Raw genomic sequence first — 13,287 nt, 5'->3', positions numbered from 1 at the left:
GGGTTTTAGAACATCATCAAAAGGTCAAACTTTATTTCTCTGATTTACTGCTTTACTCTAAGACAAGGAGTGTCCACCGTAACTTGAAACATGGCAGTAATTTGCTTTATAACAGAAAGATTGTGTAGTCAAAGAAGTCAAGATAGATGTTATTACAAGGTAAAATGGCCCAGTTCAAAGGCATTATTGACTAAACATAGTACATCTTAGCTCTGATACTTGGTAGCAGCTAGAAAGTAAAGAAGGGTGAAAAGGTTAAGTTTGTTTCCACTTTTTATGTCCACTTTTCTCTCTAGTAGTGCATTTTCTTTTCATTAACAGCAGCAATACCATTTCACATACAGTAGTGCTCAATAGGTTGAGCTAAGTCAGTCTTCAGCTGGATCACATATTCCAAGGAGTAAAATACAGAAAACCGAAGGAAGAACATTTTATTTTAACAGACTGTTTCTGTTAGCCAGTAGCAATTTGCATTAGTGTGAACTGGATGGATGTCACTTTTCATTTTAAAAGTAACTTTTTTTTTCTATATCAAAATTTCTCAGTATAATCCAGTCAAAAAACAGGCAAATTATATAATTAACGATGTAGTGTTTAAGATATGAATATATGTGACCAAGCTTGGTCTTCATCAGAGTCTTTGTCTGCTGTTGCATTCATAACTAAATGAACACACCCCCAGTAAATTGAATGACATATTTAGCAAACAGAAACAAAGCACATGTCATCTACAGATTGGAATGCAGATATGGATGTTTTTAGGATTGACAAGAAAAATTAAAAGACAGAGGTGTGGCCTGCTCTTGTAGTTGCAAAGGTCAAGAATGCTATTCTGACAACTGACTATGAAATGGCATCATATTATGTAAAAACATGACATTAGTCTCCAAGGTAATTGAAAGGGTCTGTCTTTGATTTAAAGTGGAAAAATTTTCACTTTTTTACTAGGTGTTTTTTTTTCCACCTTTTGAAAATATTGTTCACTCATTAGCTTTGCAGTATATATGTTTTATTTCTATTCTTATCCATTTCTTTTTCTTTAATCTTTTCTTTGTCAAAATGTGATGCTTATGATTAGCAGCAAGTTGGTTGCACAGTTGTTTTTGCGATCAGCTTGTTAAGGTAACACAGAACAGGAGCATATCCCACAGCAGATTATGACTGATGAGGACCAAGCCTGGTCACAACAGGCTCATCAGTACTAATTTTATTCTTTATATTTTTTTTTAAACTGTCACATAAAACAAAAGGATTTCATCCTCTCCAGAGTGCCATTTATAAAGCCACTGCCTGTTTTACAACTGGTATCTTTTTAATTTTGTTGCTGAAAGCACAACATTTGATGCATGCCCCAGACGTCATGCATCAAAGAAGCTACAATACCATTTTGTTTAGGCCTGAGGAACTCTGATTTCTACCATGCTTAATGGATTATTCAGTCAGACTCAGCTTTGTATGAGACAGATCTGCCTGAACAAGTCTGAAGATGATGCATCACTTCTTTGATACTGCAGCTTCACACGCCCTGGTGGAAATCAGTACTTTCCACTGTTCACTGTAAAAACCTACGTAAATTAAATTAGACATCACACAGAGGATTATATTATCTGAACTCATGGCATTTTTTTATCATAAGATCAACCTAATGTATACAAACAGAGTTTTACTAATCCATGTTTTGAACACATTTCTTCACAGTATAGATTGCAATTTTGTACAAGTTGAAACCCAAAACTCAAACTGTTAAAGCCAAAGAAAACAACACCATCACACAGATCATTTATACACAAAACCTTTGAAATTAACAGAGAGGGTGTATGTTCTTTTTACCATGAGTACATTTGTGCCACAAAACATTTTTATTAAAAATTTGTTTATTTCACTTGGAAAAATTATGTAGCCAATCAAGGGAAATGTGTCTGGTTTTGGTAAAGGATTTTGTTCCTTTTATCTAATATGACCAAAGTGTGTACTCGGTTCCTTGCATTGTTCCTAGTGAGCATTTAAGTGATGTGAATCTCTAAACAATAGAAACAAGACGTAATTTATCAGTCTCTTTGGAGCAGCCTCGGGCAATACATACCATCCACACAAACACACACGCCACCTGTAACACAGCACTCCTGTTCACAGTTTGGCAAGTTGCTTTGGTTGTTTAGGATCAAGAAGTTTTTCAGAGGAACAAAGACTCACACAGATGGAAAAGATATAAACAGTTATCACGGCAACACAATGGGAGAGTAGATGAATTGCTTATTCCAGGAGCTCACAGCAAGATTTACACTGTACTAAGACTCCAGAAATTTAAAATTCAAAGTCTAGTTCATTTTAAACCTTGTAAATATCAGAGAAAACACTCTGTGCTTGTCTGCAGATCTCAGTTTACTTTTTTTTTTCATATCCACACACCCACGTTTTAACAGTTTGTTTGCTAGAACATGTGGGCTCATTTTAAATCCATGCGTACATAGGTTTAGTTAACCTAATAAACCGGACTTAACAATTAAATCTAATCTCAACCAAAAACATACAGGCTGACAATTGAATGCAACTACAAGAAGATGTGTTTTTTGTTGTCTATTTCCACTTTCTTATCCTCCAGTTTGTAAAACCCTCAGGAATTGGGTGTTACCCAGTCTGGTTCAGCCTGAGGCCACATGTCCTGGTTCAGCAAAGTACCAAGTAAGCTCAGGTGTTAGTTTAGCCCTTGGGTTCACTGATGAATCAAATCATTACAGAGTATGAATAAGCAGATAACATTTGTCTGTTGTGTATAAAGCAAATCTGCCTGCACAGGTTTGGAAACGATGCATCACTCTGTTAATGTCACAACGCTGCAGATCACCAGGGAAACCATAAATGTCTGTGGTGCTTCACGGTGAAAAGTCCCAGAAAAGTGTGAAATATAACAGCTTCACTCACAGAAAGACAGGGATGTAGGTATGTGCACCTGGAATGTGAAACAGGCTTGAGAAACATCTCTAGGTAACAATTTATAAAAGCTGGGTAAAAATCAAATCTTACGCTCCCCAGTGTTAAGATTTCCACTTCTCCGGCGGCTGAAGATTTTACAATAAAACTGCAAAGAAAGGGTTTAGGATTGAGTCCCAACATGCAGGAAAATAATGAAAGACGGCAGCAAAAATTCCCTCAAGCACTCCCCTCTTTTCCACTTCTTCGATGTTATGCATCTCTACTGCCTTCACTTCTCCACTTTTGCTGAATCTATCATCATCATAAAAATGATGTGCAAGCTGAACGTTAGCCTCTTCGTCAATCATTTACAGGAGGATGATTATTAAAAAAATGTATGCGTCATCACAATCTGACTCACAGGGAGTGCAAGCTCCTTCAGGTTTGCACGCCCCACCCTAAAAATCAAAGACAAGACTGTAGATCTTTAACAAATAACTAAAGCTGTGATCAAGTGTGGAGTGTAGAAATTTGGAGCTTTTTTCTGTATGTTAAATGAAAGTGTTACAAAACATATGTGAGTTACGTCACCTGATATTAATCACTTAATATGTTAAAACTTGAATCATATCCTGGCTGCACATGGCCCACCTTTATTTGATTAATCCTTCCTGCTTTGCCCACAAACTGTTGGCATGATCACACATACCCACTCTCCCTCACACACACCAGCAGGAAATGAAAACACACCCTTACAATGGGCTGGGATCACATATTACCAAGTCTCTTGAGATTTATCAGCATTTACTCAAACATTCATAGCAGTATAGCGTCTAAAGCAGTAGCCAACCTCTTAGTTGTGCTCAAAGTACTTGTTCTCACGTTTTGCTCAACCTCACATCAATCTGAAGACTGGATGCAGAGACAGGTCACAGTAAAGAAAAGTCAATGAATAGCTTTTACTTCCCCAAGCAAATACTTAACTCCTTTCTTTTTAATTTTACCTAAAAAAAAGTGACATATAAAGTCAAGATATTACATTACACAATGCCTATCAAGCCTCTGAACAGTTTCATGCTCTGCAATTTGCCAATGGTGCATAACTGGTGACAGCTGCATTGGATTAATGTCAATATGGAGACTTCAGTGTCAAGAGGCAGGCTTGCTTAAACTCAGATTTATACACCGGCTTTTACAACCCTGCAATGAGAAACAAATACAAAAGGGTCAAATGGGGTGTAGAGCTGCTTCTATTTAACAGACTGAAAGGGCGTGAAACATTATCAGCAAAGTCTGAGTTTGTGCTGCCACCTCCTGGCTGCATTTATCATCTGAATTTGGATATGAAGAGTTAAGAATCAAGTATTTCAAGAAAAATACATATCTATAATCCAAACAGTTTCAAGCTTAAACACACAAAGGGAGTAAAACTCAAAGAAAAAAGAACATTATTTTATTTTTTTTAATGCAACTTATAAAATTTAAGTTACACTAAAGGGCTTTTAGCTTAAGAAAAACGTATTTTGTAAGACAATGAAATACCTCGACCACATAATTAGTTCAGCTTTAGCAGCAAGTCTCAAGCTCCAGTATAACATACAGAACAAGTTGGTATTGCTTAATGATCGAAAACCTTGGTCTTTGCCATTCTACGTTAAGAGCTGGTAGCATAACTGCTTTTCTTTTTTATCACAAAAAGTAGCTTAGATCCACAATTGATGTACCATTCCAAGTAGTAGTCCATTTCTGTCACAGATTGTTTTCTTCTGGTAGTTTGGTGAGAATCTTCACTCCGTCAGATGTGATGAGCACCGTGTGTTCAAACTGAGCTGACCTGTATGACCAAATTTAAACAAAATTTTGTAAGGAGCAAATTCAATTTTAAACAAAATAATCCACTTAACCCCCTTTCGAGGCTTTCCTCTCATCTTTCGCCCTTAATTATATGTTTATAAAATGTAGGGTAACCCAATTGTTTCTGTCAAATATGCGTACTCAAATAAACTAACAAGTGTAAATATTTTCTCCGTTGATTTATTTACAAAGGCAAAAAAAACAACTGTGATGTATACTTTCTATGTATTACCAAATGTAATTAGTACACTTAATTTTGAAATAGGCTAATCATCTTTATAGTAAGTTTGTTGATTAGTATAGTTCAATTCTGTTGTTTTAGAACAAAATACACCATGTGGTATATTTGACTATTCTCTAAATCCATTTAGATACATTAAAGCAAATGTATTTTTCAAAAGGTTGCATTAGGCTTACATATAGTTTCGTCTAAATGAGCATAAAAGTAATGAATGCTGAACTAATGGAACTAATGGTCTATCAGCTTCTATCCATAAATTAAGTGTTTAGGCCAAAGGTGCAGTATTCAGTCTCAAATCCAAACTATTTATTCTGCTATAAACCTTTTTTGTATCAAATTATGTTGTGAGCAAAAACTTCAGAGTTTATTTTGTGGCGATTTGCAGATTTGCAACAATCTCCTGCAAAAATGTAATAAGCAGAGCATAACTCACTCCCCAGTTGAGCCCTCCTAAAACTTTCATATCTCACTTAGTATGGTCCAGGAGTCTCTGCACGCCACATGTTGAACAAAACTCAGCAGTACACTGCTATTTCCTAACACTGTCATTCAGCTTTAGTGGAATAAGATGTTGCAAATACAAAGCACTTATTACCTTTTATCGTCGACCGACACCGCGGTCCATTTGTCCTTAAGGATTCTGAACTCTGGAGACCCCTCCATCACTATAGGCTCTAACAGATCAAGATTAACAAACATTAACAACCATTAATCCCAGAGATTTGCATATTTATGAAGAGGAAAAAAAAAACTGAATTATCCTACCTATTGTGAAAGACATCCCTTCATCCATGGTTATGTCATTATCATTAGCTGAAATGAAAAGCATCCTTTATCATAATGAACCAATACAAGCCCTGTTTTTTTCTTGTGAATGTATAATAAATGCATAATAATAAAAATCTCATTGTCTAAATCACATTACTGCAATTAAGGACCAACTTACCATGGTGCCAAATCTCAGGATGGCAATGAAAATACGAGCCTATTCCATGCCCAATGAAATACGGACAAACTTGAAAGCCATTGGACTGGGCTATTTCACTGCAGATACAGAACCGATTTAACATAAGTGGTAAAATAGAAAAAGAACAATACCCAGTTGTATGTGAACATTTGACATGTGTATTTGCTGCAAAGTATACCTGATAGTATTTCCTATAACACAAAGCTGTGTTCCTGGTTTGCATACGGCAATGGCCTCATCTCTGCAACGCCTCGCCGTCTCTACCAGCCGTTGCCCGACCTCATCCACCTGACCAATCAAGAAGGTTTCTGAGGTGTCACCATGGTAACCATCCGAATACACCTATTCCAAACAAAGCCGAGGTAAGACGTGGGTTTTGTTGTTGGCATCTGCAGCATAAGGTTTTATTTATAAAATGTGGAGCACTGCATAAACTTACTGTGACGTCGATGTTGATAATGTCACCATCTTCAAGTTTGCGACTGCAGATCAGAACGTATCGCATTACATTTTAAATTGTTGCCTTCTTACACATGCGATTCATGAAAGTTCCCTTTATTCAGCACATTTTTGGGGCCTGCCATGCAAAGCAATGGCAGGAACCTATTGCTATTGTCGGAGAAAGTGTTTCTTTATTCTTTATTTTTCTTCCGTAACCGTTAATGCGGCTCATACCGCTTGGTGCACACCTACAAATGAGGTATCAAAACCTGCAGAAAATTCACGCCATTCCAGCTATTACTTCTGGTGGGATTTGGGCTTAACGTGGCGACATAATTCGCAAAAAACTACGAAAAAACCCCCATTATAAGTCAATGGGAAAAATCCTAGAAATACCCTATTTTTGAGGATTTTCTGTGTCGTCACAAATTCACCTAGAAATGCCATTCAAATTTCATTTTGTAGATACGTCTGTGATCTCTTCGAAAGTGAAGACGGCTCGTCGATACCAGTTACGGTTTGTCCACAATTTGCCTCTAAGCGACCCAAAGTTTCTCATTTTTCCTAAAGTTAGAGTGCGTCTCTGGCTGCTTAGAGTGAGAGATGAAGACAACTTTTTCAGCCCAAATCATTTTTGAAATCGCCATCACGCCCACAAATATCGCACGATTAGTATCAAAATCGGTCCTGACATTGATACGTCTGTCTGCTCCGGTAAAATGTTTTCGAAATTTATCTAGACCGTACGGTTTTCTGTCACGGTGCTTCAGAGCAAAGTCATGCGACAGGATTTTCTGAGGCTGTCTGAGGCTCTCTCCCATGTATTTGAATAGAATTTCAGATCTGGGCACAACATTTCTTTCTCTCATCACTGTAAATGCTCTGAGTGAGGTACAGATATGAATCTCGGGACTATCGCAGAAGACACATAGGCCTCTCATACGCTCGAAACGCTTTTCGAATATGTATTACGGTTCCCGAACAAGAAGGATTTGTTTCCAATGCTTTTTTTCAGTAAACCGTGTTGGCTCAAACACACAATTGTGTGTTTGAGCATGTATGACTCACAGCTCACACCTGCTGAGACCATTATTTACCATGGCAACGGAACTCAAGAGGCTGTTGGCTGCTGATTTGGACTACAAATACGCATCGCTGTAGTTCTATCTATCCTCAGTTGAAACAGATCAGGACTGAGAACTGGCCTTTAGAACTACCCGCTGCTATGGGCTGTATATAACTGATTTAACTCAGTAACTGTTACACATGGGATTATTTTGGAACTTTAAAATTAAGCATACTGAAAATTTCAAAATAAAAGCCTTGAATATTTTACATGACGTAATTGCTCTTTTTGGCCGTATATGACTTTTTCATCCAAAGCAATGTTACACATGGGATTAGTTCGGAACTTTAAAATGGAGCATAATAATAATTTCAAAATAAAAGCCTTGAATATTTTTACATCAGGTAATTGCTGTTTTTGGCTTTATGTGACTTTTTCATCCAAAGCACTGTTACACATGGGATTAGTTTGGAACTTTAAAATTAAGCATACTGAAAATTTCAAAATAAAAGCCTTGAATATTTTACATGACGTAATTGCTTTTTTTGGCCGTATATGACTTTTTCATCCAAAGCACTGTTACACATGGGATTAGTTCGGAACTTTAAAATGGAGCATACTGAAAATTTCAAAATAAAAGCCTTGAATATTTTTACATCAGCTACTTGTGTTTTGAGCATTATATAACTATTTTAACCCAAGGACTATTACGCATGGGATTAGTTTGGCCCTTTGAAATGAAGTTTAACAAAACTTCCAAAATAAAAGCCTTGACAACATTTTAAATCGTACTGAATGGTGCACGTCCGCCTCGCTTAACGTTCTTGTGGTTCTCCGCGTGCCACTGATTACGTTGCGGCGTTCTTTAGCGTCGACGCCAATTTGTGGCGTGACGACGCCGGGCCCAAGCCCGACGGGCGCGCCTTGGCAGGCCCCGGCTAAATTTCTTCAGAAATTTTTTTTGTTTTTGTTCTTTAAAGATTTGACATTGTGGAAAGATGTTACCCGAGTTTAGTTTATTTAAAAAAAAACAGCTTTGAAAACAGAATTAATGTAAAGATTTAGCTGGACTTTAAAAGGAAATTCAAACTGTTTACCTGTCAGGTATGCCATGACACACCACATTGTTCACAGATGTACAGACTGACTTAGGAAAACCTCCATATCCAAGAGGGGAGGGGTAACCATTGTGCCTGATTGTCTCCTGGTGCACAATAAAGTCTATTTCATCTGTTGTCATGCCAACCTGAAAGCCACAAATAACAGACGTTGCTGTTTATATTCTGATGACACATAAACTTAAATAAGACTTGCAGCGATTTTATTCCTACTCTCAGACTGCCTCCAGCAAGTAGCAGTACGTGTCTGGCAAGTTGACATGCTCTAGCAAGGCCTTCGATCTGCTCTTGGTTCTTGATCTCGATGTAGTCTGGCCATTCTGGGACCAGCCCAGTGCTGACGTAGTCAGGCTGCACGATGTGCTTCAGTCAGAGGGAAGATAAGAAGAGATACATGTAAATTAACTAGACTGAACTGAACTCTAAGCTTAAATAGTTTTGGTTTAGATTAAAGTAGCATAAATTAACGATGTCAGTTGAAAACTAAGGGGAAAAACATAGACTAGTAGGACTTAGGAATGTGAAATTCAAACATGTCAGTTGTTACAATATGGATAACTGAGAAAACGTCCTTCACCTTGCATTCACTTTCATTTTTTTCTATTCAACTCATCTTCATTTACTTTTTGATCCATGGCTTTATTGTTCAAAAGCATCAACATTTAAGCAGAAGTTCAAACTAAAAGATCCATCAATAAATCAAAAATCATATTTTCAGAGTGTAATGATACCTTGGGTACTGCGTAGGCTGGCCGAACAGTAGCGGGCCGAACCACGTTGTGAGAACTTTTCCATTTCCGCCAGAAAAAGCTACGATGTTGCTCACACAGAAGATCTTTGGAGCGACTCCACCTTCCGAGAGACGAAACTCTTCGCAGGAAACAACCCACTCCTACAAAAAACATTATTTTTATTATTCTTCATAAAAAAAAAGACCATACTCTTTTGTTAAAAGAATGGATATGATTTTCTTTGTTCAGACTTTTGAGATTCCTACTTATTTGTGCTTTCTTTACATCACTAACTACTGAATGATGCATGCAACAAGGAAGTATACAACTCGAATGTGAAGTGCCATGCAAAACTATTTATAACCCTTGATTATTGTTGTTTTATTTTCTCATGTTCCAATCAAAAACCTAAATGTTTTATAACAGGATTACTTATGTTTTTGGCCAACACAAATTGGTGTACAATTTTGAAGTGGAAGGAAAATTACCAATAGATTTCAAATTGGTGTATGTGAAAAATATTTTAAAAAGTCTATATTCTATCCCTCTGAGTCAAATACTTTCTTGAAGAACTTTTCACAGCTCCAAGTTTTGGGGGTAGGTTTCTGCTGGCTTTACACATCCACAGACTGACCCATTAGCCCATTCTTCTTTATACAGTGAGCCCACGCTCAAGTCAGTATATGAAGAATATCTGTAAACATTTGTTTTCAGGTCTTGCTAAAGACTCAACACACTTTAAGACTGGATTTTGGCTGAACCATTGTAGTACATAAATAGGCTTTGATCTAAACTGCTTCATAGCAGTTTTGGTTGTTTAAGGTTGTTCTGCTATAAGATGAACCTCTATCTTGGTCTAAATTGTCTTACAGCCTCTTACAACCTAAAGCCTTCAGCCGTGACCTTTCTGCTGTGTTATTTTGGTCTTTATAATGCTGCTTGGTCACAAATAAGCCTGATCCTTCACAGAAAAGTTGGATGAGACAGCGTTAAACACAGAAGGGCACTTAATATCAAAACTATGCATCTTCTCCCATCCAGTTTACGATTACCCACTATATCACTCACATGAACTAGTAATAAAATACAATCAGAATTTGCGGCTGTAGCATAAAAGCTGTTCTTGCGTTACCTTATCCATAGAAATTAAAACAAATATAGATTAAAATAGTGTTCTGCTCATAAATTGGCTAAATAAAGTAATAATTTACACTGCATTGAAAAGGGATTTTAGTAAAGGTTGCTACAGATTATATGTAGCTGCTTTAAATTAAGCCGCTAATGTTAACTGACTAACACTGAAGCAGCTGAAACGAAGTGACATATTCATAAAATACCTTTCCTGCTGGGGAGCCCCACAGAGCAGCGAGCAACGGCGGCCGCCATTAAATAGGACCTGTTGTGGTCACGTGATAGAAACATCATTGGTCACGTGACCATAGCTGGTTAGCTTTACAACTGTCACGTGTCTCAGGTCATGTGAACGGTTGTAACTTCTCGGCCCACTATAGCCTCAGCTTTAATTACAGTAGGCATTTTTTTTCTATGGTTTTTCTTGCAGTTGATTTTTATTTCGCTTGCTTTGTTGTGTCCCAACACTTGTTTAGTGCAGAATTCCTAATATGCTGCGTTCATCTTTTATTCTGTTGCAATACTAAAAGTCTTTAGAGTCTGTTTTACCACAAATTTAAACACAATTTATATATGCATTTATGCAAATAATGTTCAGATTCACATCACTTTTTAATCCTCTTAGCAAAAATGTATTGTGTTAACACATGGAACAGAACTCTGCAACAAAACGCTACTGAAAAGTAGGGGTGCACCAGATTTCCTTAATTTTGGGAGATTGGTGATCAGCGGATACCTACAGCTACTGTGAGAGAGTCACACTGACAGACCAGCCCACCACACGTTTGCAGTTAACAATAGTCAGCCCACTGTTGCCAACTCAATTACTTTCTTGCTATATTTAGCAACATTTCAGACAAAAACAATCAGTGTTGGCCAAAACTGGAATCGGCAGGTCAGGCTTTTTAAAGATTGGTGATCGATCAGCCAGAAAACTGCAATCGGTGCATCCCTACTGAAAAATACAAACAAGAAGATACCAGCTGTCAGTTGACCCCCTGTATTTTTATCCCACTTTTCATGTCAATGGTACGGTAAATATTTTTTTATATGTTACATGTTGGAGGGTAAAGATGGCCAAAGTTTTTTCAAGTATAATACTTTGTTGGTAATATATTCTGATAACAGTAATAGCAATATTTAACTGCCACAATTTTAGTTAATCTTAAACATAAAAGACACTACATTTTGATTTCATTAAGAGTAATGTACATTATCTGAGAAAAGCGTAGAAAATTAACTCACATTAAAATCAGGTCTTATAGACCCCATTTTCTATATTATACCTCCTCCTTGATATTTTTACAATTATCTGTTACTATGGCCCCTGGATTTATCAAGACATAGCCCCTTTTTATTTGAATTGTCTTGGCATGATAACATGACTGACTTAACCTGAAACAATCATTCCTTTTAAATGATTTTTTTTTTCTTTCAGTCTCTCTAATTCACTAAGTTCAATTCATTGTTCAGTCTCGGTTTTTGGCGTATCCATTCTAAATCTTTCAGTCAAATCACAGAGTTAAGTGTCTGTTACTCCTATAGTTTTCAAATGATTCAGCCACAGCTAAGGCCAGAAATGTTTAAGCCTTTTTGGCGCCCTCTATTGAACATTATGGGGAACTGTGAAATGTGTTAAACCCACCTGCACACAGATTTAGCCGGAAGTGTCAGATAACTGGAGTAGATTTTTAAAGTAGCAATTTCTCCCTTTTTTACTCCCTAATTACCAATTAAATAAAAATGTCTCTTTTATTTTAGTTGTTTTGATTGTTTAATTTCTAAATAATCAAACCTAATCACCTAGATAAAGCTAGGACTTTATCATACACGTCACATTGTATGGACACTAAAACATTATACTAAGCTATTGTAATACCAGATTCTAAATTTTGAGGTTAGTAGTATATTTGACCCCTTTTGTTGACCCTTACCATAAACAACTAAAAATACATTAGTTGTACATTGCCTCTATTTTAAGCACAGTTACATAACACAACCCCTGGTAAGTCACACAGCAGAGGGTCACAGCCTTATCAGTAAAAACTAACATTAGTGGTATCACCTGTGAACACACACCCACAGTCAGTAAAGATAAACTGTTGTAAATATTTTTTTAATAAAAGAAATCCTAAAAACACTTAAAAAATGAAATGTATGTTACAATAAAAAAAAGCAACTTAAAAATCATATTCAATTAACTGCATAAAAAAATATAGAGTTAATAATAAGTGATACAGTTTGGTCTTCTGCTTGAATAATAATTGTTAAAACATTTACTAAAACATGTGTGTGCTAAAAATAGTGTTTCAATTCCAAATACAATGTAGCTTATTATTAAAATTATTTACTTTCTTTTTAAATTAGATAAGTGCAAAATGTTTCCAGCCTGTTAAGTAATCATAATCGCACTATAATTAGCCATATCTTTCTAATTGTACCGTCTTCTCTAGCGAAACTAGAGAAGACGGCTTTTGGAACATACTTTATCCTTAATTATTTAATTGAAATGAGAAAGTGGTTCATCACATTGCAGGGCAGTCTTCCAAGTGTTTCTGAGTCAAACTAATGATTTTAACAACTGGATTTTAAGCATTACAAGCATTGTCCCAATTTTTATAAAGATGTAGTTAAATTTAAACATTGGACGTATTTCAGTGAAATAAATTCTTTTGTCACTTTAATGTTTTGAACCTTCTCCTGTGGTTGCGCTGATCTACTTTCAGATTTGTTGTAGAGTGTTGCTGCTGCAGGTCGCTATTGTTGACTAATAGTTGGGGTATTAAAAAATACTCAACTAATCCGCAGCTTGTTCACACACGCTG

At 36.5% G+C, this 13,287-nt stretch overlaps 1 protein-coding gene across 2 annotated transcripts; it reads right to left on the bottom strand.

Annotated features, from left to right (window-relative positions):
- Positions 1–415: 415 nt before the first annotated feature.
- metap1d (methionyl aminopeptidase type 1D, mitochondrial) lies at positions 416–10,756 on the bottom strand. Of its 2 annotated transcripts, XR_002752914.1 has the most exons (11): positions 10,669–10,756; positions 9,332–9,492; positions 8,814–8,963; positions 8,580–8,728; positions 6,415–6,457; positions 6,154–6,317; positions 5,955–6,052; positions 5,774–5,821; positions 5,604–5,682; positions 3,025–4,747; positions 416–2,950 (listed from the first exon to the last, which is right to left on the bottom strand). XR_002752914.1 is itself a non-coding variant. In XM_005797145.2 (10 exons), exons 1-10 carry the CDS (start codon positions 10,754–10,756, stop codon positions 4,663–4,665), a joined length of 1,065 nt encoding a protein of 354 aa, XP_005797202.2. In that variant the 3' UTR covers positions 416–4,662. The 2 variants fall into 2 exon arrangements, 1 of the variants encoding a protein (XP_005797202.2); XM_005797145.2 differs by having other exon boundaries at positions 416–4,747.
- Positions 10,757–13,287: the final 2,531 nt, after the last annotated feature.

This window comes from Xiphophorus maculatus, chromosome 6, assembly GCF_002775205.1.
Source record: "Xiphophorus maculatus strain JP 163 A chromosome 6, X_maculatus-5.0-male, whole genome shotgun sequence".
In the NCBI taxonomy this organism is placed as follows: Eukaryota; Metazoa; Chordata; class Actinopteri; order Cyprinodontiformes; family Poeciliidae; genus Xiphophorus; species Xiphophorus maculatus.
This window is presented reverse-complemented; position numbering and strand designations above follow the sequence as displayed.